We start from the raw sequence: 23,123 nt of genomic DNA, 5'->3' as shown, positions 1-23,123 counted from the left end.
CTCTTTTGAGCTCCCTGGGATGGATCATCAACTGGGAGAAGAGCCAGCTGCGCCCGACTCAGTCCCTGGAGTATCTGGGAGTTCGATTCGACACCCAGTGGGCAGAGTGTTCCTGCCAGACAATCGGATTGTCAACTTCAGGCTCAGGTGGACCAGTTCCTAGTAGCCTCTCCTCTTCGGGCTTGGGACTATGTGCAGCTGTTGGGCTCTATGACGGCCACGATGGAAGTAGTTGCCCTGGGCCAGGGCTCATATGAGACCACTACAACACTCTTTGCTGCAGTGCTGGACTCCGATGTCGGAGGATTATGCTGTGCGCCTTCCCTTGGGACCCAGCAGTGCGCAAGGCGCTGAGCTGGTGGATGCGACAGACAAGTTGTCTGCGGGAATGCCTCTGGTGACCCCGGACGTGGATTGTCGTCACGGACGGACGCCTCTTTGTCGGGCTGGGAGCCACTGCTTGGGAAGGACAGCGCAGGGGCTCTGGTCTCCATGCAGAGGTAAAGTGGTCTATCAACCTCCTGGAACTCAGAGCCATTCGGTTGGCGCTTTTGGAGTTAATCCCGGTACTGGCGTTGAAGCCGGTACGGGTCCTGTCGGACAATGCCACGGCTGTGGCCTATGTCAACCGCCAGGGAGGTACCAAGAGCGCCCCTCTAGCCAAGGAGGCTATGAATCTATGCCAGTGGGCGAAGCGACCCTGGAACAGCTGTCAGCGGCCCACATTGCCGGAGTCATGAAGTGTCAAGGCGGACTTTCTCAGTCGCCATACCTTGGAGCCCGGAGAGTGGCAGCTGTCTGCTCAAGGCGTTCTTGACTACGAAGCGCTGGGGCCAGCCGAGCCTGGATCTGATGGCGTCATCGGCCAATTGCCAAGTGCCGCGCTTTTTCAGCAGAGGACGGGACCCTCGATCCCTGGGAGTAGATGCTCTTCTCCAACAGTGGCCGACACAAGAGCTTCTCTATGTGTTGCCCGGCCCTGGCCCATGTTGGGCAGGGTGCTAGACCGGGTGGCAAAGCATCCGGGCCGGATAATCCTGGTGGGTCTGGACTGGCCCAGACGTCCCTGGTATGCGGACTTGATCAGGCTCTCAGTCGACGATCCTCTGCGGCTGCCAGTGGAGCAGGGGCTGTTACATCAGGGTCCCGTGGTGATGGAGGATCCCTCCCCCTTTGGTCTTACGGCCTGGCTATTGAGCGGCAGCGTCTGAGAAAGAAGGGCTTCTCAGACAAGGTCATCGCCACTATGCTGAGAGCGAGGAAGCGCTCTACTTCTACTGCCTTACGCCAGGGTTTGGCGTATCTTTGCAGCGTGGTGTGAAGCAGGCTCACTTTCTCTCCCTTCACTGCTCCAATTTCTTCAGTGTTGGCGTTCCTGCAAGAAGGTCTGGAGAAAGGCCTGTCGCTCAGTTCCCTGAAAGTTCAGGTAGCGGCTCTGGCTTGCTTCAGGGGCCGCCTGAAGGGTGCTTCCCTGGCTTCGCAGCCAGATGTGGTGCGCTTCTCAAGGGAGTTAATCACCTGCGCCCTCCTCTGCACTCAGTGGTGCCTGCGTGGAATCTCAACCTGGTGCTAAGAGCATTGCAGAAGCCGCCTTTTGAACCCTTGTCGAGGGCATCTCTGAAAGACCTGACGTTGAAAGCAGTCTTTTTGGTGGCTATCACTTCAGCCAGAAGAGTTTCCGAGCTCCAGGCACTCTCATGTCGAGAGCCTTTTCTGCAGTTCACTGAGGCAGGAGTGACTATTCGCACAGTGCCTTCCTTCCTGCCCAAGATTGTTTCTCGCTTCCATGTGAATCAGCAGCTCTGTCCTCCCTTCCTTTCGTAGGGAGGACTACCCAGAGGAATACTCTGCTCTCAAATTTCTGGATGTGAGACGAGTCATCATCAGATACTTGGAAGTGACCAATGATTTCCGGAAATCGGATCATCTGTTTGTCCTGTTTACAGGTCCTCGTAAGGGTCTGCAGGCTTTCTAAGCCTACAGTGGCAAGATGGGTTAAGGAAGCCATTGCAGCGGCTTATGTGGCCGCGGGGGAAGGTGCCGCCTATCCAGCTGAAGGCTCACTCTACTAGAGCTCAGGGCGCCTCGATGGCAGAGGCCGGGTCCGTCTCCTTGGAAGAGATTTGCAAGGCGGCAACTTGGGCTTCGGCCAATACCTTTTCAGGCATTACCGGCTTGAACTGTGGCTGCCGGGCGGAGGGCCCGGTTTTGGAGCTTCAGGTTGCGGTCAGGGATTTCTATGTCCCGCCCTGGGTGAGTACTGCTTCGGTACATCCCACCAGTCTATGGATTGATCAGCATGAATGATATGGAAGGTAAAATTAGTATCATACCTGATAATTTTCTTTCCATTAATCATAGCTGATCAATCCATAGCCCCTCCCAGATATCTGTACTGTTTATATTCTGGTTGAATTTTAGGTTCAAGTTTAGTCTTCAGTTACTTCAGGAGGACTTCGTGTTCAAGTTCTTTTTTCACTTGGATTCTTCAAGAGTTGGACGAGTTTGTGTTACAGTGAGCTGCTGCATTCCTCTCCCCTCCGTTTTACGGGGCTGGATTGAGATTTAAATTCTGCCGGCACTCCCTCCCGCTTCGTGCGGCTGTAGGGCAGCTTTGTACCCCTCCCGCTTCGGCGGTGTTAGGGTCAGTCAGCTCCTCCCGCGGTTGCGGTTGCAGGATAAGCCAGATCCCCCCGCATCGGCGGGGTGTGGTGTCCCGCCCTCACTCCGCGGGGATGAGCTGGACGGATTCCCCTCCCCCACTTGTGTGGGGATGAACGGGTTAATTCCCCCTCCCCCGTTTCGGCGGTAGTGAGCTGGGCAGAGTGTCCCTTTGTGGGTGTAATTTTCTAAAGTGCTGAGTCCTGCGGATGGAGCTTTGATATCGACATACTGAGGAGTTCCGGCAGCACATGACCACATATAGGGAGGCAAAAGTTTGCTCTCTATCTCCACCTGCTGGTAGATGGACACAACCCCCAGTCTATGGATTGATCAGCTATGATTAATGGAAAGAAAATTATCAGGTATGATACATAATTTTACCTTCATGGGGCAGGGGGGTGTCGGAGGCATAGTGAAGACAGGACTTGGGCGTACCTAACACATGGGCGTCCTCGACTGATATGAAAAAAGAAGGGCATCCCTGTTGAACACTTGGACGACTTTACCTGGTCCTTTTTTTTTTTTACAACCAGATGACCACTGGAGGGAATCGGGGATGACCTCCCCTTACTCCCCAGTGGTCACTAACCCCCTCCCACCCTCAAAAAAAAATTAAAAAAATATTTTTCTCAGCCTCAAATATCATACCCAGCTCCATGACAGCAAGTATACAGGTCCCTGGAGCAGTTTAGTGGGTGCAGTGAACGTCAGGCAGGCGACCCAGGCCCAACCCCCCCACCTGTTACACTTGTGGTGGTAAATGTGAGCCCTTCAAAACCCCCACAAACCCACTGTACCCACATCTAGGTGTCCCCCTTCACCCATAAGAGCTTTGGTAGTGGTGTACAGTTGTGGAGAGTGGGTTTGGGGGGGGCGGTTGTTGGGGGGGCTCAGCACACAAGGTAAGGGAGCTATGTACTTGGGAGCAGTCCACTGCAGTGGCCCCCTAGGGGGCCCAGTTGGTGTCCGGCATGTCAGGGGGTACCAGTGCCCGATGAATGCTGGCCTCTTCCCATGACAGACATGGCTTGGATTTCGTCATTTCTGAGATGGGCATCCTCGGTTTCCATTATCGGCGAAATTGGGGATGACCATTTCTAAGGACGACCTAAATTTTGCGATTTGGGTGTCCCCAACCGTATTATCGAAATGAAAGATGGACGCCCATCTTGTTCGATAATACAGGTTTCCCCGCCCCTTCGCTGGGACGTCCTGCTAGGACGTCCTCAGGAAAACTTGGGCGCCCCTTTTGATTATGCCCCTCTATGACAAATTAGGAGAATGATTAAAAGAGCTAAAAGGATCAGTTGCAAAGGTTAGGACTTTAATTAGGCATGGATGTTGTTTAAAAATACCATCGTGGAAGCCCATACCAGATATATTCCACGTATTAAAAAAGGTGGAAAGAAGAGCAAACGACAGCCAGCACGTTTAAAAGGTGAAGTGAAAGAGGGCTAGTAGAGCCAAAAGAGCATCCTTCGAAGAAATGGAAAAAGGATCCAAATTAAGAAAATAAGAAGCAACATAAGCAGTGTCAAGCTAGATGCAAAACATTGATAATGCAGGTGAAAAGAGAATATGAAGAAAAACTTGCTGCGGAGATGAAAACTCATGGTGAAACCTTTGTCAGATACATTTATTTATTTATTTATTTATTTATTGCATTTGTATCCCATATTTTCCCACCTATTTGCAGGCTCAATGTGGCTTACATAGTTTTGTTATGACATTGTCATTTCAGGATATCAGATACAATTAGTAATGTGCAGGGATTAAGTAAGGGAAGAAAGAAGGAAGTGAATATGGTAAGTGTAGAAGGTGGACTTTCATAACTGGGTAGGTTGGTGAGGTGGATTATTGAGGCTATATTTTCTCTTTGTAGGCCTTGTTGAAGAAATATGTCTTCAGAGATTTGTGAAAGTTAGTTATTTCGTCGATTGTTTTCAGGTCTGTAAGTATGCTCATGTAGGAGAAGGTACTAGCATGCATCAGCTTGTATTTTAGACCTTTACAGCTGGGGAAGTGCAGATTGAGAAATTTATGGGATGATCTTGTGGCGTTTCTGGGAGGTAAGTCCACGAGGTTTAGCATGTAAGTTGGGGCGTCTGCGTGGATGATTTTGTGTACAATCATGCAGATCTTGAACGCAATGCGTTCCTTAAGAGGGAGCCAGTGAAGTTTCTCTCTTAGGGGTTTAGCACTTTCATATTTAGTTTTTCCAAATATGAGTCTGGCGGCAGTATTCTGGGCTGTTTGGAGTTTTTTGATAGTCTGTTCTTTGTAGCCCGTGTACAGTGCGTTACAGTAGTCCAGATGGCTTATTACCATTGACTGTACCAGGGTGCGGAAGATGTATCTCGGGAAGAAAGGTTTTACTCTGAGTTTCCACATGGAGTGGAACATCTTTTTCGTCGTGTTCTTCACGTGGGCATCGAGAGTGAGGTTACGATCAATAGTAACTCCAAGAATTCTCAGGTTTTGTGAGACAGGAAGAGAACAGTATGGTGTGATTATGGTGGAGATGTTTTTTGTGTTATGTTGTGAGGTGAGTACAAGGCATTGTGTTTTTTCTGCGTTAAGTTTTAGTTGGAATGCATCCGCCCAAGTGTGCATGATTTGGAGGCTTCAGTTGATCTCGTTGGTGATTTCATTTAGATCATGTTTGAACGGGGTGTAAATTGTGACATCAGAAACAGAAAGCCTGTGAGGGAATCCATGGTACTGCTAGATCATGAAGGAGGAAAATGGGCATTCAGGGAGGACATGCTACCAATCCTTCCAGGTTTTAAGTACATAAGTGCATAAGTATTGCCATAGTCAGAAGCGTAGCAAGGTGGGGCGCAGGGGGAGCGGTCCCTTCCCTAAACAGCTGTTTAAAAGAATGGCGCCTATGCGCCTCAACCCAACAAATATTTTTTTTCTGCTCCCTCCCGAGTGTAATCCTTTCCTATCTCTTCTGCCTGTCTCTCCTGTCTGCATGAGTCACTTTTAGTTCCGGAAGCGTTCTCTCTCCCTCGGGCACCGGTGATTCACAGAGTCAGCCTGAGCCTCACCATCGGACCTTCTTCTCCTCAGGTACGTCCGTCCCGCCTACTCTAAGCAACTTCCTGTTTTCCGCAGAGGCGGGACGGATGCGCCTGAGGAGAAGAAGGTCCGACGCTGACAGGCTTAGGCTGACTCTGTGAATCGCCGGTGCACAAGGGAGAGAGAACGCTTCCGGAACTAAAAGTGACTCATGCAGACAGGAGAGACAGGCAGAAGAGGGGGTGAAGCTAATTTGAGTAACCCCACGCACCGTTCGGTTTAAAAATACAAGCAAGGAGGAGGAGATAAGGACACAGGGGCACAACTGGAAAGGGGGGAGTAGATAGGGACACAGAGAAGGCACTACTGGGAAGGGGGAGGAGGAGATAGGGACACAGAGAAGGCACTACTGGAAAGGGGGAGGAGGAGATAGGGACACAGAGAAGGCACTACTGGGAAGGGGGAGGAGGAGATAGGGACACAGAGAAGGCACTACTGGAAAGGGGGAGGAGGAGATAGGGACACAGAGAAGGCACTACTGGGAAGGGGGAGGAGGAGATAGGGACACAGAGAGGGCACTACTGGAAAGGGGGGAGTAGATAGGGACACAGGGGCACTCCTGCAAAGGGGAAGGAGATAGGGACACAGAGGGGCACTACTGGAAAGGGGGGAGTAGAAAGGGACACAAAGAGGGCACTACTGGAAAGGGGAGGAGGAGATAGGGACACGGGCACTACTGGAAAGGGGGGCATAGATAGGGACACAGAGAGGGCACTACTGGAAGGGGGATATGGGGTCAATGGTGAAAAAGGGGTGAGATGGGGACAAAGAGATAATGCTGGAAAAGGGGGAAGATGGTAACAGGGATAATGCTGGGAAGATGGGGACACAGGACAATGTTAGAAAAAGGGAGAGGTGGGGACACCAGGACGGCAGATGCTAGAAAGGGGGAGATGAGGAGACCATGTAGGCTTGTGCTGAAAAAGGGGGGGGGGAGATGGGGACACAGAAAGGGCAGATGCTAAATTTGGGGGCAGGATAGGGACAAGGGACACAGAAGGGAGATGCTGGGCAGGACAAATAGTGGTGCAGAGGAAAAAAGGATGGTGCACTTGGAGACAGATGTAGAGAAGGAAAGGAAGAAGACAAGAGGCGAGAGAAGAAATGGAAAGGCAACCTGGAAAAGAATTTGTAAGGCTGACTCATGGAACATGGAAAAAAAGACTGGGACCAGCCAAATTCCCAAAGGTAGAAAAAAATTATTTTTATTTAATACTTTGTAAGGACTGAGATGTACCTGCTTTGTAAAATGTACAGGAGAAAATGCATTTCTGTCTCTTTTTTTTTTTTTACCACTATTGCACTGTTTAGTCTGGCTTCCTTGGGGGGGGGGGGTGTGGGGGGGGGGGGGGGGGGGGGGGGGGGCCTCTATTTCAATTTTTGTTGTTGTTGGGGTTTTTTTTGTGGCTCCCTATTCTGCATTAGATTGGTAGCATGGAATGTTGTCACAATTTGGGTTTCTGCCAGGTGCTTGTGACCTGGGTTGGCCACATTGGAAACAGGATACTGGGCTAGATGGACCATTGGTGTGACCCAGTATGGCTACTCTTATGTTATATAGATAAGCCATGTTCTGCATGTATGACTGAGGTGAAGGATTCTGCTAGCATGTAGTATCTGTGTAGGAATGTGTAACAGTGCAGCTTGTTCCAGTTTCCCAATAGTAGGTATATTGGTGCTCCAGAGCCCAGTGTAATATAAAAAAAAAAAAATATATATATATATATAATATAGCACTGTCTTGTGATAGGTGGGTTAGGACTGTTATGGTGTGGTTAATTTGTGTTCTAGGGCAGTTCTGGAGTACCCCCTTGCCAGTCAGGTTTTCAGGATATCCACAATAAATATGCATGACATTGATTTGCATATACTGCCTCCATTACATGCAAATCTTTTTCATGTAGATTCATTGTGGATAGCCTGAAAACCTGAATGGCAAGGGGGTACTCCAGGACCACCTAGGGAAACACTTCTCAAGGTCCCACTGTAATATTTCTAGCACTGTCTTTTCATAGATGGGTTAGGGCTGTTATGGTGTGGTAAGTTTTCAGTATAGGTTTTGGATGTCTTTTTGCAGGGGTTTGTGTTATTTCACAAAGTGTCTAGCCCTATTTCAAAGTAGGCTCTGGGGCAAGGGCCCTTGTCACCCAAAATAAAAATGCTCAAGACTAGTGTTCTTCACATCCTGTAGAGTCACCACACAAACAAAAGTCCATCTTGATTTAAACAAGGTGTCTAGCAGTGGAAGGACTGGGTGTGCTATTCCTGAGGTGATGGTCACAATTTGAATATTTTTATTTGAAGTTAAGAAGACAGGTTGCCTGCTCTGGCCAGTCCAGGGACCTCTTCTGTGTCCTGCCTCCTGATGTAACTTACTGTTTCCTTGTAGGCAGGACGTAACCGAGACAGTCTGTATTAATCGTTGCCCGCCACAGCCCCTGAGCAACAACACAGACACTGCTGTCTAGCTGACACCAACCAGCGCCAATTTTATAAAAGTCTGCTCCCCCTGAGATCAAAACCTGGCTACGCCTCTGGCCATAGTGGGACAGACCTAAGGTCCATCAAGCCCAACATCCTGTTTCCAACAGTGGCCAATCCAGGTCACAAGTACCTGGCAAGATCCCAAAACAGTACAATACATTTTATGCTGCTTATCCTAGAAATAAGCAGTGGATTTTCCCAAGTCCATTTTAATAGTGGTCTATGGCCTTTTCCTTTAGAAAGCCATCCAAACCTATTTTAAACCCTGCTAAGCTAACTGCTTTTACTACATTCTCTGGCAACAAATTCCAGGTGTCCCTTTTGGCAGTGGTCAGAGTTAGAGGGACTGTAGGACAGTGGCGTATCCAGAGGGCTGATTTGAGGTGGGCCTGAGCCCAAGGAGGGTGGGCCTGAAGATTCACCTCTTCTTCACCCCCCACCCCACCCACCCTCCCTCCCTTCCACCGCAGCAGCCACCGCCGCTGCTGCTGCCGCAAAAAAATGCACATCTTCCTACCCGCCACTGCTGTACGGAACCAGGACAATCTTCATCTGCAGGGTAGTGAAGACGTACTCTCCCATTTTTATTCTGCTTGTGGCTCTTGTTGTATTGTGGGCTCCCACCTAGTCCCGTGAGTCCGGCACTTCAGTTTTTTTTTCTCCCTGCTTCTGCCGTGGTGCTTCTGAGTACTGGCGTGCTGCGTTACCAGCAATTTACAGAGACGGGCTTCCCTCTGCCGCGTGCTTCCTGCCCTAACAGGAAGTTGCATCGGAGAGGACGGGGTGCGGAAGAGCGAACACTGAAGCCGGCCTGTGTGTGTGTGAATCGCTGACAGGTAGTGCAAGTGCACACTAATAATCTTAAACTGGAACTTGGAAGCACCGCGGCAGAAGGACAAAAAAAAAAAACAGAATTGAAGGACTCGCCTGACGGGAGTGGGAGCGGAGGGAAGGGAGCGAGCCAGCTAGGGATGCGGTATTGGTTGGGGACATCGAATGCACCATTCCTGGGTGGGCCTTGGGCAAAAGTGGATGGGCCTGGGCCCACCCAGGCCCACCTTTGGCTACGCCTCTGCTGTAGGATACAAAAGGAGTGACATAACCCAAAGAGGTGATGATGCTGCTGTAGAAGTGAAAGGAAAGAGGAAGCACTTGCCTGTTATGAGGAATTCTCTGTAGGCAGCAGAGGTCAAAAGAGAAAGGCTGAGATCAGCTGAGGTCTCTGGAATTAAATTGGACAGACTAAATGGTCTTATGTTCCTTATCTACCCTTATAGTCCATGTTTAAAAGAACTTCCATCAACTCCAAAACGTAATTGTTCATGTTGTAATTTGTTAACGTGTTATATACTATAATATTTTCTGTTTTCTAGATTTTATGTAATATTCTGAAGCAGCCATTTACCAGTAATTTCCCTGTCTCCCCGCAATGTCAGCCCACTGCAGCAGCAGAGCTGTACTTTCCATTTTTACTCTTTTTGCTTACTTTGAAGTGTAAGTATCTGGTACAGGTGTTCAAAAGATAAAAGAGATTATGGAAGTTCTTCTTGAATTCAAAAATAACGCTTGCATAGCGCAGACCCAGGATTTGGAGACTGCTTGGTTTTAATTAAAGTCTGACCCACATTCTCTCGTTTCCCTGGAATGCTGTTTACAGGTTATTCTGATTCTGCTCCTTTGCTTTCCTGTCTTTTAATGGAGTTCCATTCCTTTTCTCTTCTTAGTAAACCACTCTGATGTTAATTATGAAAGGTGGTATTGTAAATTCAAATAAAATTAAAGTTAATAGCAATTTACCAGGATAATATGGCTTCATAGAACATAAGAAAGTAAAAGTTGTCCTACTGGGTCAGACCAAAGGTTCATATAGCCCAGTATTCTGTTTCCAACAGTGGTCAGGCCAGGTTACAAGTACCTGGCAGATCCCAAAAAGTAACAAGATTCCAGGCTACTTAACCTCAAAGAGAAGCAGTAGCTTTCTTCAAGTCTGCATTAATAACAGTTTATGGACTTTTCCTCCAGGAATTTGTCCACAATTTTTCAACACACAGCTACATTAACTGCTTTTACAACTTGCTCCAGCAATGAGTTCCAGAGCTTAACTATATGGTGAGTGAAAAAGTATTTTTTCTATTTGTTTTAATGTAGAATGTATGGTTACAGAAAAAGTCCACCTGAGCGTAGGAACGCTGAAATCCCACGAACAACACAAAGTGGCAAATTATTAAAATGTGAAGTTTCCTTGATTTGTCGCCAGAGTGCCTGGTCCACTTCCCCCACTTCCTCTGTCTGTGCTACACGATGAATGTATACAATATTTATTTGTTTGTTTGTTTGTTTGTTACATTTGTATCCCACCTATTTGCAGGTTCAATGTGACTTATATAGTACCGGAGAGGAGTACGCCAACTTCAGTATGAACAATTACATTGTGATGTTGAGGTAGGATAAGGATCATTGGAACAGACACATGGGGAATCGTCAAACGGAAGAGTTATGTAAAGCCTATATGTGTTTAGGTTGCATTGTGTTGCAGTGTTCAGGTATTTATGTTGGTTCGGTGGGGTATGCCTTTTTGAACAGGTTAGTTTTTAGTGATTTCTGGAAGCTGAGACAGTTGTATGTTTTCACGGTTTTTAGTAATGCGTTCCACAGTCTTGTTCTCAAGTAGGAATATGATGAATGATTTATGTGATATTCAGTGGCGTTCCTGGGGGGGTTGGCACCCGGGGCGGATCGCCGATGCGCCCCCCCCCCCGGGTGCAAGCACCCCCCCGATGCAGCGCGGACACCCCCGTGAAGGAACCCCCCCCCCCCCGCCGGGTGCACGCCGCTGGGATGGGGTGCCGCGTGCGCCTGTCCTCCGTTGTTCCATGCTTCTTCTCTGCCCCGGAACAGGACCGCACCCACCCACCCCTAGGAACGCCACTGGTGATATTGGCAATTCATATAAGAAAAATAAAAACTAAAGTTGAATGTGTTCCTTTGGAAGTTCATGAAGTGTCCTCTAGTGTCTTTGTACTTTTTAAGAGAGTAAACAATTGATTCATGTTTACCTCTTCCACTCTGTTCAGGATTTTATAGACTTCTAACTTATCACCCCTCAGCCATCACTTCTTCAACCTGAAGAGTCTTAACCTTAGCCTTGGCATATCACACATGCTTTTTGAGACAGGAAAAGAAGAGCATTCCTGTGGGTGTCTTTAGACTTGGAGGGGGGAAACACATGTGCATTGCATTTTCAAATCTATGCGTGCTAACCTGCACCTCCTGCTCACCTGCCTGCAGGTGCAAAGGACACAACTGGTATTAGTGCAAATTCTGCATTTGCTAATTTTCAAAGAAAACAAAGCAGGTAGATTCTCTTTGAAAATGTAGTCAAAGTGTGTGCTAAAACCTCCTGCTTTGTTTACAATTCTGTGGCTCTTTGAAAATTGTCCAGAAAATGTTTTTAGATTAAAGTTCTGGGAATTTTTTTTAAACAAATGGGTTATGTAAAAATCAATACATAGACTGCTAACTGCACTTTTGATCAATAGAGAAGATTTTTTTAAATTAAAGTGTGATAAGCAGTTAACATGCAAATTAGCTCATGTTAAATGCTTCCATACAAGTGCATCAACCATTAGTCATGATGGTTAATGCAGTGGGCTGAAAACCTGGTGAACTGGGTTCAAATCTCACTATAGCTCCTTGTGACCCTGGGCAAGTCACCAAACCCTCCACTGCCCCAAGTACAAACAACAGATTGTGAGCCCACTAGGGACAAACGATTGAATGCAATATGTAAACTGCTTTGACTGTATACACATAAAAATTGTCACTGTGTCATGATGGTTAGCACATACTAATATGTACATTAATATCATCTTGTGTTAAGGGGTGGGAAATGGGCATGGACTGCATGCTGCAGTTAGCACGCTATACTTATCACATGCTAACAGTCACTTTTGCAGTTAGTGCAGGTTCAATTAGTACCTCCTACTATTTGCAACCAGGTTTATGTGCACTAGTGCAGTTTTCAGTGCAGTAATTGCTAAGGACATACTGAGCACGCTCACCAATTATCACACAGCCTTTGCACTAGAGAATGATACAGGGATCCGCAGTAACCGCGGGGATGGGGACAGGAACAGATCGCACAAGGGCGGGAATGGGGGCAGAGCACATGAGGACGGGGACAAAATTTGTCCCGATGTCACTTCTACTTTGAAGCTTGTTAATGAACTGGACTGTTTATTCATGTTTGATTGATGCAGACGACAATATTTTTATTTTTTGGAAAAACAAGCAAACATGCTGGCCACAGCTAGCAAACTTTGCATGGGGATCCTGTAAATCCTTCTACCAGCACATTTTCTAAGAAATCTTCTATTGCAGGAGGGACAGTGGAAGACAGGAGAGTTAGACTGAATCCTGAGATTGTTGATGACTTCTTATTCATCCACAGATTAAAAAATCATAACAGTGCTTCATAGGGCATATTTCTCCCCTCTAGGTTATACAGAACAAGTTGTATTTTGTACCCCTGGACATTTTAACAGGATGGATTAGGATTTCTTGGGGGAGTAGAAGTCAGCTATTGTTGGGGTTGGAACGGTAGAGGGTGGTGGGAGGGTTTATTATAGCTGCTCATTGTTATTGTTGTTTTTCCATTTGTAATTTATACACAACAGTTGCACAGCATATTGTTCCTTTTAATACTTTAATAAAAGATTTAAATATAAAATCATAAATGTTTGAGGCTTCTGCAGATGAGACCAGAGCCCATGGGGATGGGGCGGGAATGGGGACAGGGCAGGGACAGAGACAGGGCCTGCAGGGACAGGGATGAAGATGGAGACAGAACCCACGGGGATGGGACGGGGACAAATTTTAACCCTGTGGCATTCTCTATTTGTACTTAAGCACATTTTAATTTGTGCTGTTAAGGTGCACTAAGTAGTAAATGATCCCCAAAGAAAATATTGGAAATGAGGATATATTAAATGAGCACAGTCGGGTTTTAAAAATGTTTGGATAATTTCCTAAAAGAAAAGTCTATAAGCCATTATTAAGAGGACTTGGGAAAAATCCAATGCATATTCTAGGATAAGCAGCATGAAATTTGTTGTACTGTTCTGGGATCTTGCCAGATACTTGTGACCTGGATTGGCCACTGTTGGAAACAGGATAATGGGCTTGATTGACCTTCCGTCTGTCCCAGTATCCAGTTCACCCTTTTAATCCTGTTCTAAGTTCAGACAATTATCTACTTTGCCTCTTCTGATAATTACTTCTCAATTCATTCTCCCTGTGCCCTACTTTATATCATGGGAACCAACTTTTCAAAATGATTGGGGGTGCTAAACCCAACAGAAATTCTCTCTCCCTGGACACAGTCAAGGAATTTGTTCAATATTGGGGGTGCTCAAGCACCCACAGAGCTGGCTTCTATGCTTTATATTGTGCATCAGTCTTTTCCATTAGTCCTGGCCTCATGTAACCCCAGAGAATGGATGTATTGTTCCCTTGAGACACATATGATTACACAATACCTATTCATCCGTTGCTCAAAGAAAGCTTTCAGAGGATTAACTTTTAGGCAGGGTTTTGTCAGCTATTAATTAATGCCTTTGCAATAATGTGATGACTACAGCTGTAGCAATGCAAATCTGTCTCACGTGTTTCAGTTCACTGGAGGCTTGCACCTTTATTACCCCAAGTGGAGTTCAGAGCTTTATCTATTCATTGGTGTGGATGCTTGATATTAGAGCAAAGAAAAGGAACCTCATATAGATGATGTTCAGAAATGTCTTTATTTACAAGTCTTCTTAAACAATGAGGGAGACCCGACAACAGTGGCATACCAAGGGTGGGGGCGGTCCGCCCCGGGTGCACGCCGCTGGGGGGGGGGGGGGGTGCCGCGCGCCTGTCGGCTCTTCGTTTTCATGCTCCCTTTGCCCCGGAACAGGTTACTTCCTGTTCTGGGGCAGAGGGAGCATGAAAACGAGAGAGCCGGCAGGCGCGCGGCACCCCCCCCCCCCCCCCCCCCGCAGCAGCATGCACCCGGGAGGGGGTTTCGTTCACCGGGGGGGGGGGGCGTCGCACTGTTCCGGGGGGCGCTGCACCCAGGTGGGGGGAGCGGGGCGCATCGGCGATCCACCCCGGGTGTCAGCCCCCCTAGGAACGCCACTGCCCAACAAGACTCGTGTTTTGGCCTAACCAGCCTGCATCAGGGGTCTAGGAAATCGTCACTCAATACATGTTCCTAGATTAGTCATCAAGCGGCACAATCTCCACTCCCGGTTTTCTCTGACAAACAAATAGAGAATCAGACAGAAATGCAATAGTATGCGCTGTAGCTGTGATGTGAACACCATCTACATGAGGTTTCTTTCCTTTGCTCTACTGTTACCTGTTTGCTGCTTTTCCCTCAAGCGGAGCAATTTGCCTTCTGTTTGTGACTGCCTGCTTGATATTAGAGCATTAGCACTGGGGTAAACCTTATTGTGTGAGGATCACTATATGTGGATTGCCCGGATAGATTTTGACTGCACAGAAATGAAGGACTCCTGAGTCAGGCACATGCCGCAACACGGCTGTGTCAGATCATTACTCTAATCAAGTTCCATCTGCACTGTGTGGCTCCTATGGCATTCCTTTCCATTCCTTTTGGCCATCTGCATTAGTTTTTGTTCTTGGTGATTTGCAGAGTATGGTTCTTCTTCTTCTTCATTTAATACGTGACATCTTCCATATGTCTTGTTACACACAGATAGCATAAACGAAAGACTTCTCTAGGAAGCATCTGTCTGTTTATCACCCTAGAAGCTGAGAAACATACTTACGGTGGGTTCATGGTCTCTGGCTGGGAATAATTCATTCTGAAAAGGAGAAAGGCAATTCTGAGAGAAATAAAAAAGAGAGAGAGGAGATAGCCAAGCAAGAAAAGATGTTTGTTTTAATATGAAAGTCTGTGCATGATACAGTTGTTTTCTGATTTAGACTACTACACAACTGCTAAACTAAACTAATTATATAAAATTTTATTAATCTTATATACTTCTATATGGAAAACAAGTGGTTTACAACCCCACCTGCCCCAGAAAAAAAAAAAACAGAAATAAAATGACTGTGGTAAAAGGGCCCAAAGATTTGAGTAAAGGCCATATTATCCCTAATCAGACTGGTATATTAAAGAGGGAAGTGACCTTGAGTGGAGGCAGGATTGAAGCATAAAAACATAAAACTATGCTGAATCAGACCAAGGTCCATTAAGCCCAGCATCCTGTTTCTAATAGTGAGATCCCAAAAAGTAGATTGATTTCTTAGCTCATTTCCAGGGGTAAGCAGTGTTTTCCATGTCTATCTGGATAATAATTTTTATGGACTTTTCTTCCATGTTAATCACCTTGTCCATGTCCTCTGGCAACAGATTCCACAACTTAATTAGGTGTTGCAGCAGGAAAACATAGAACCCGATTTTCAGCCGGCGGTGATCAGCGTTTTTCTGACCACCGCTGGCATTAAACTCAGAAATTCAATGCTGGCACATGCTTAGCCAGCGGTGGGAGGCAGGGTTGGTGGTTGGGAGGTGGGGATAGTGCTGGGCAGACTTATACTGTCTGTGCCAGAGCCGGTGGTGGGTGGCAGGGCGGGTGGTTGGGAGGTGGGAATACTGCTGGGCAGACTTATACGGTCTGTGCCCTGAAAAAGACAGGTACAAATCAAGGTAAGGTATACACAAAAAAAATGGCACATGTGAGTTTATCTTGTTGGGCAGACTGGAACCTATGGAACTTTGGAAGGCTAAGTGCTTTGAAAATATGCCTCAATGTTATATGTCCCAGCTCTGACATTGAATTTGTGGGTAAAGGGAATTGGCTAAAACATTGCCAATTAGTGCGATATTGAGCGATTAAACTAGCTATGAAGAACCACATAAACGAGGGCTTGCATTTTTATGCTGTCCATTTATATGGTTATCTTAAGTGCTGAATATTGGCACTTAACCTCCGCTCCAGAATGCCCCCAAAATAGCCAGTTGCAGCTTGAGTGCTAACCAGGCATTTCAGCTAAACTATCCAATTAAGTACCACTGAAAATGCCCTGTTAGCCCCAGACAAAATATGGCCCATCGTTCCTACAATTTTTCATTCTGCTGGTCAGTTTTATAATGTTGCCTTATTCTAGCATTGCGAAAAAGGTTGAACAACCATCCCCTATTCAAATATTCCACCCCATTCATGATTTTATAACTTTCTATCATAACCCTCTCTCTGAGTCATCTCTTTTGCAAGCTGAAGATCCCTATCCTATTTAGCTTTTCTTAATAATGGATCCACTTCACTTTTATTATTTTTGTCACAGATGCAAAGTGCAAAGTCTATGGTTAGTTGTGAATTAAGACTCCTGCACCAGATTCAAGCCCTGTTCCAAATGAGCTGGAAGTACAAAGCAGCAAAAGGAAATTGCTGGGTTAGAAAAAAAAGGTTGGAATCATCCATAAAATAATTTGTATAAAATTAGCAGTTGGCTGGAAGCATATCTCCCTGTTACAGAACATCATCTCAGTACAATTCCCAAAACCTGATAAAAGGACAATTTAACCACTAGGGCTGGCTTTAGAGTGGAATACACAGGGCAATTGCCTGGGGTCCCAGTCCTCAAACGAGCCTAGTAGTGAAGCTGAGTGATGTTACTGAGGAAGAGCTTCAGGGTGCCTGGCACTAGCTGGGCCCACTTCCTGGTTTCTGTCCTGGGTTTCACTTTGTCTAATGCCAGCCCTGACAGCCTCCAAAGTAAAAATGGTGGTTCACTGGAATCATCCATGTGACATGTAGCTTTTGAGGCATAGTTGTTTAAAAGGAACCAGGTGGGAACATCAAGAAGGAGAACAAAGGGACTGGGGAGGAAAGGTATCTGCACCTTTTGCTATGCTGATGACATTCTTCTGCTTCATAAGACTGATTCTATTAATCATTAATCATTAATATTATTTCTATTAGAGAAGTTAAATAGAGCATTGACAACTATCGCATCAAGGCTCACTGAAAATTGTCTTGTCCTTAACTCAGGAAAAACCATTGCTTGTTGGGTTACAGGCACCTGTACCTCACCATCCCCCCAGCTTCTGAATGCCCAAATCCCTCTGGTAACCTACTTCAGATATCTTGGAGCTATCCTTGACCAAGAACTTTCATTTGCCTAACAATTTCCTGCCCTGGTCAAGGCCTGCTTCTTTTCCTTATGCCAGTTTAAGCTGTTAAATCCTACCTGAATACTTAATCACAAATGACACTCCTTTAAGCTCTCCTCTTGACACAGCTAGACTATCGTAACATTATTTACAAAGGTTCCCACAGTACTCGTACGTCATCTTCAAACTATTAAATTATAGCCATCTGCATTTATGCCCATGCCTCCAGATTTGATCGTATAATCCCTCTACTTATTCAGTACCACTGGCTTCTGATCACTTATGGCATCCAATACAAGGTACTGACTCTCACACACAAAGTACTATATTCAGGTGTCCCTTCCTATTTGTCCTCCATAATCTGTACACCTCAGCTAGAGTTCTCTGCTTTCTCAAAGACAACCGACTTTTTCTCCCACCACTAAAACAAGCCCACCATGAGTCCACTATAAACCGAGCCTTTTTCTGGCTTACCCCTCACTCTGGAATTCCCTTCCTTCTGCAATTCAGCTCAAGCATTCACACCTAAAATTTAGCCTCTTTCTCGAAACTCACTTATTCAAGAAAGCCTACACAATTCAATTAGGAGTAGATGACCATCAGGGGATTCACTGACCTCGCAATCTTGTGTCTCCAAGCGGCACTCTCTCTCTCTAGCTGTTTCTACCTCTCTCTTTCCTTTTCTATAATATAATGGTGTTCCTTTCTGTTTGAATTATTTACCTATTATTGCACATCACCTTATTATACTGAGGAAAGGCGATTTATTAAGTACCAATAACTGTCACGTTTGTGAGCCCTTGTGCCCAGACGGAGCACAGCGATGAGGTATTAGCCTGTGCCCTGTTGGGCAGCTGAGCAAACCACAAAGCTTCTCTTGGGAGGACCACCGTTCCCTGAGGGTTGAGCCCCCAGGTGCAGGCGGGCCCGCAGGACTTTCGGATACTGCAGGGGTCTGACGGCCGCAGACAGCAGGCAAGGGAAGACTGGGCTCAGATAGCAGCTAAAGTTAGGTCAAGTAACCAGCAGAGGAGAATCAGGTTCAAGTAGTAGTCAGGTCAGGCAGCACGCAGAGATTAGTCGGGTCCCAAGCAGGGGTCAGGTCAGGCAGCAAGCAGAGAGTAGTCGGGTTCCAAGCAGGGGTCAGGTCAGGCAGCAAGCAGAGAGTAGTCGGGTCCCAAGCAGGGGTCAGGTCAGGCAGCAAGCAGAGAGTAGTCGGGTCCCAAGCAGGGGTCAGGTCAGGCAGCAAGCAGAGAGGAGTCGGGGTCCCAAGCAGGGGTCAGGTCAGGCAGCAAGCAGAGAGTAGTCGGGTCCCAAGCAGGGGTCAGGTCAGGCAGCAAGCAGAGAGTAGTCGGGTCCCAAGCAGGGGTCAGGTCAGGCAGCAAGCAGAGAGTAGTCGGGTCCCAAGCAGGGGTCAGGTCAGGCAGCAAGCAGAGAGTAGTCGGGTTCCAAGCAAAAGTCAGGTCAGTCAGCAAGCAGAGAGTAGTCGGGTTCCAAGCAAAGGTCAGGTCAGGCCAGGCAGCGAGCAGAGAGTACTACTACTACTACTTAACATTTCTAGAGCGCTACTAGGGTTACGCAGCGCTGTACAAAGTAAACGAATAAGGATGGTCCCTGCTCAGAAGAGCTTACAATCTAAAGGACGAAATGTCAAGTTGGGGTAGTTGAGATTTCCTGAGAAGAGGTGTAGTGATTAGGTGCCGAAGGCGACATTGAAGAGGTAGGCTTTGAGCAATGATTTGAAGATGGGTAGGGAGGGGGGCCCGGCGTATGGCTCAGGGAGTTTGTTCCAAGCATGGGGTGAGGCGAGGCAGGGCGAAGCCTAAAGTTGGCGGTGGTGGAGAAGGGTACTGAAAGGAGGGATTTGTCTTGAGAGCGGAGGTTACGGGTAGGGACGTAAGGGGAGATGAGGGTAGAGAGGTAAGGAGGGCTGCAGATCGAGTGCATTTGTAGGTGAGTAGGAGAAGCTTGAACTGTATGCGGTATCTGATCGGAAGCCAGTGAAGTGACTTGAGGAGAGGGGTGATATGAGTATATCGGTTAAGGCGGAAGATAAGACGTGCGGCAGAGTTCTGAATGGACTGAAGGGGGATAGATGGCTAAGTGGGAGGCCGGTGAGGAGTAGGTGCAGTAGTCAAGGCGAGAGGTAATGAGAGAGTGGATGAGAGTTCAGGTGGTGTACTCAGAGAGGAAGGGGCGAATTTTGCTAATGCTATAGAGGAAGAAGCGACAGGTCTTGGCTATCTGCTGGATATGCGCAGAGAAGGAGAGGGAGGAGTCGAAGATGACACCGAGGTTGCGGGCAGATGAGACGGGGACGATGAGGGTGTTATCAACTGAGATAGAGAGTGAAGGGAGAGGAGAAGTGGGTTTGGGTGGGAAAACAATAAGTTCAGTCTTGGCCATGTTCAGTTTCAGGTGGCGGTTGGACATCCAGGCAGCAATGTCGGATAAGCAGGCCGATACCTTGGCCTGGGTTTCCGCAGTGATTTCTGGTGTGGAGAGATAAAGCCGGGTGTCGTCAGCATAAAGATGATAGTGGAAACCATGAGAAGAGATCAGGGAGCCTAAGGAAGAGGTGTAGATTGAAAAAAGAAGGGGCCCAAGGACAGATCCCTGAGGAACTCCAACAGAGAGCGGGATAGGGGAGGAGGACGAACCATGAGAGTGTACTCTGAAGGTACGATGGGAGAGATAAGAGGAGAACCAGGAGAGGACAGAGCCCTGGAACCCAAAGGAGGACAGTGTGTCAAGAAGTAGGTTGTGATTGACAGTGTCAAAAGTGGCAGATAGGTCGAGGAGGATGAGGATGGAGTAGTGACCTTTGGATTTGGCGAGGAACAGGTCATTGCAGACCTTAGATAGTGCCGTTTCTGTCGAGTGTAGGGGGCGAAAGCCGGATTGAAGCGGATCGAAGATGGCAGGAGTGGAGAGAAAATCAATGCAGCGGCTGTGAATGGCGTGTTCAAGTATTTTGGAGAGGAAGGGTAGGAGGGAAATGGGGCGGTAGTTGGAGGGACAGGTAGGGTCAAGTGATGGTTTTTTTGAGGAGTGGTGTGACCACAGCATGCTTGAAGGTGTCCGTGACAGTTGCAGTGGAGAGAGAGAGATTGAGGATATGACAGATGGTGGGGGTGATTAGTAGGAGGTGATGATGTAAGTAAGTTGGTGGGGATGGGGTCTGAGGAACAGGTGGTGGATTTCAAGGAGGAGAGGAGATGGGCAGTTTCCTCTTCGGTGATAGCAGGAAAAGAGGAGAAGGAGGCCTGGGTAGGTTGGTTGAGAGAATGGGTTATAGGATGAAGAGGAGGAGAAGGTTTGGTGGTGAATTCGAGGTTGATCTTCTGGACCTTGTCATGGAAGTAGTCGGCCAGAGACTGAGGAGAGAGTGAGGGGAGGGGTGGGAGCGGAGGGCACTTTGAGGAGGAAGTTGAGGGTGGCGAAGAGACGACGTGGGTTAGAGCTGAGGGAATTAGTCAGTTGGGTGTAATAGTCCTGTTTAGCGAGGAATAGGGAGGATTGGAGTGGAGGAGTAGCCTAGTGATTAGTGCAGTGGACTTTGATCCTGGGGAACTGAGTTTGATTCCCACTGCAGCTCCTTGTGACTCTGGGCAAGTCACTTAACCCTCCATTGCCCCTGGTACAAAATAAGTACCTGAATATATGTAAACTGCTTTGAATGTAGTTGCAAAAACCTCAGAAGGCGGTATATCAAGTCCCATTTCCCCTTTCCCTTTCCCATTGGAAGGAGGATAGCATGAATTTGAAGTGAATGAAGTCAGTATGGGCACAAGATTTCCTCCAGAGGCGTTCAGCTGAACGGGCGCAGGAATGAAGGTATCGGGTGCAAGGGGTCAGCCAGGGCTGGGGATTGGTACGCCTTGTGGGATGGGAGATGGGCGGTGCAAGGGTGTCTAGAGCAGAGGAGAGAGTGGCATTGTAAGTGGAGACAGCTTTGTCAACAGATTTGGAGGACATGATGGAAGGGAGGAGATTCAGAGATACTAGAGGATAAGGTGGGGCGGGGGGTCAACAGCCTGGAGATTTCTGGACATAGTAGTTAGTGTTCGGCGAGAGTGAGGGGGAGGGTGCTGAAGTGTGAATGGTGATTAGGTGATGGTCAGAGATAGGAAGAGCTGAAACGCAGAAATTGGAGGGTGAGCAGTAGAAGAGAGGACGGAGATCAAGACAGTGGCCAGATTTGTGAGTAGGGGTGGTGGGGCTCAGTTGGAGGGTTGAAGGAGAGGTAAGATGTGAGAACTGAAGAAACATATGAGTCGGATGGGTTATCAGTGTTGAATGTTTGAAGGTCACCAAGAATGAGGGATGGGGATGAGGGCTCAAGAAAACGGAGAGCCCGGCATCAAGTCGATAAGGAAGGAAGGGAGGGATTTAATCGGGGGGCGGTAAATGACTGCAACTCTGAATGGCAGTGGGTGGAATAGACGGATGGAGTGAACTTCAAAGGATGAGAAGCAGTGAGACTGAGGTAGGTGGAGAGGTTGAAAACTGCAGGAGGGCGAAAGTAGTAGCCCGACGACGCCACCGCGGCCAACTGGCGGAGCGAATGGGAGAAAAGATAACCTCCGTGGCATAGGGCTGTGATTGAGGCAGAGTCGTCAGGGGTGAGCCAGGTTTCAGTTAGGGCGAGCAGTTGAAGGGAATGGGAGATGAAGAGATCGTGGGTGAAGGGAAGTTTGTTGCAGATCGAGTGGGCGTTCCACAGGGCGCACGAGAAGGGGGGGGGGAGGAGGGGAATAGAGATGAGATTGGAGATATCGCGGGAACGTTTGCATAGATGAGATGAGGACGAGGACAGGTGTGGGGGACCTGGGTTGGGATTGATGTCACCCGCGGATAGCAGGAGAAGGAGCAAGAGAGTGCGGAGAAGGGTGGGTGAGGAAGGGCGACGAAGACGGGATGCGCTTAGGAGGAAGTACATAAGTACATAAGTAGTGCCATACTGGGAAAGACCAAAGGTCCATCTAGCCCAGCATCCTGTCACCGACAGTGGCCAATCCAGGTCAAGGGCACCTGGCACGCTCCCTAACGTAAAGACATTCCAGACAGTTATACCTAAAAATGCGGAATTTTTCCAAGTCCATTTAATAGCGGTCTATGGACTTGTCCTTTAGGAATCTATCTAACCCCTTTTTAAACTCCGTCAAGCTAACCGCCCGTACCACGTTCTCCGGCAACGAATTCCAGAGTCTCATTACACGTTGGGTGAAGAAAAATTTTCTCCGATTCGTTTTAAATTTACCACACTGTAGCTTCAACTCATGCCCTCTAGTCCTAGTATTTTTGGATAAGCGTGAACAGTCGCTTCACATCCACCCGATCCATTCCACTCATTATTTTATACACTTCTATCATATCTCCCCTCAGCCGTCTCTTCTCCAAGCTGAAAAGCCCTAGCCTTCTCAGCCTCTCTTCATAGGAAAGTCGTCCCATCCCCACTATCATTTTCGTCGCCCTTCGCTGTACCTTTTCCAATTCTAACTATATCTTTTTTGAGATACGGAGACCAGTACTGAACACAATACTCCAGGTGCGGTCGCACCATGGAGCGATACAACGGCATTATAACATCCGCACACCTGGACTCCATACCCTTCCTAATATCACCCAACATTCTATTCGCTTTCCTAGCCGCAGCAGCACACTGAGCAGAAGGTTTCAGCGTATCATCGACGACGACACCCAGATC

The 23,123-nt window shown here is 47.6% G+C and overlaps 1 protein-coding gene across 2 annotated transcripts in view; it reads right to left on the bottom strand.

The window, feature by feature from the left end:
• Positions 1 to 23,123, bottom strand: part of LOC115473097 (histo-blood group ABO system transferase-like) — an 81,300-nt gene that overhangs the window by 14,063 nt on the left and 44,114 nt on the right. For both annotated transcript variants that reach the window (XM_030207749.1, XM_030207750.1), the window contains one exon: positions 15,063 to 15,098. In XM_030207749.1, coding sequence (XP_030063609.1) covers positions 15,063 to 15,098 — 36 coding nt within the window. The remainder of the gene's footprint in view (positions 1 to 15,062; positions 15,099 to 23,123) is intronic.

The sequence above is a fragment of the Microcaecilia unicolor genome, chromosome 6 (genome assembly GCF_901765095.1).
Source record: "Microcaecilia unicolor chromosome 6, aMicUni1.1, whole genome shotgun sequence".
Taxonomy (NCBI): Eukaryota; Metazoa; Chordata; class Amphibia; order Gymnophiona; family Siphonopidae; genus Microcaecilia; species Microcaecilia unicolor.
The sequence above is the reverse complement of the archived record's forward strand: the minus strand, read 5'-3'. Positions and strand labels throughout refer to the sequence as shown.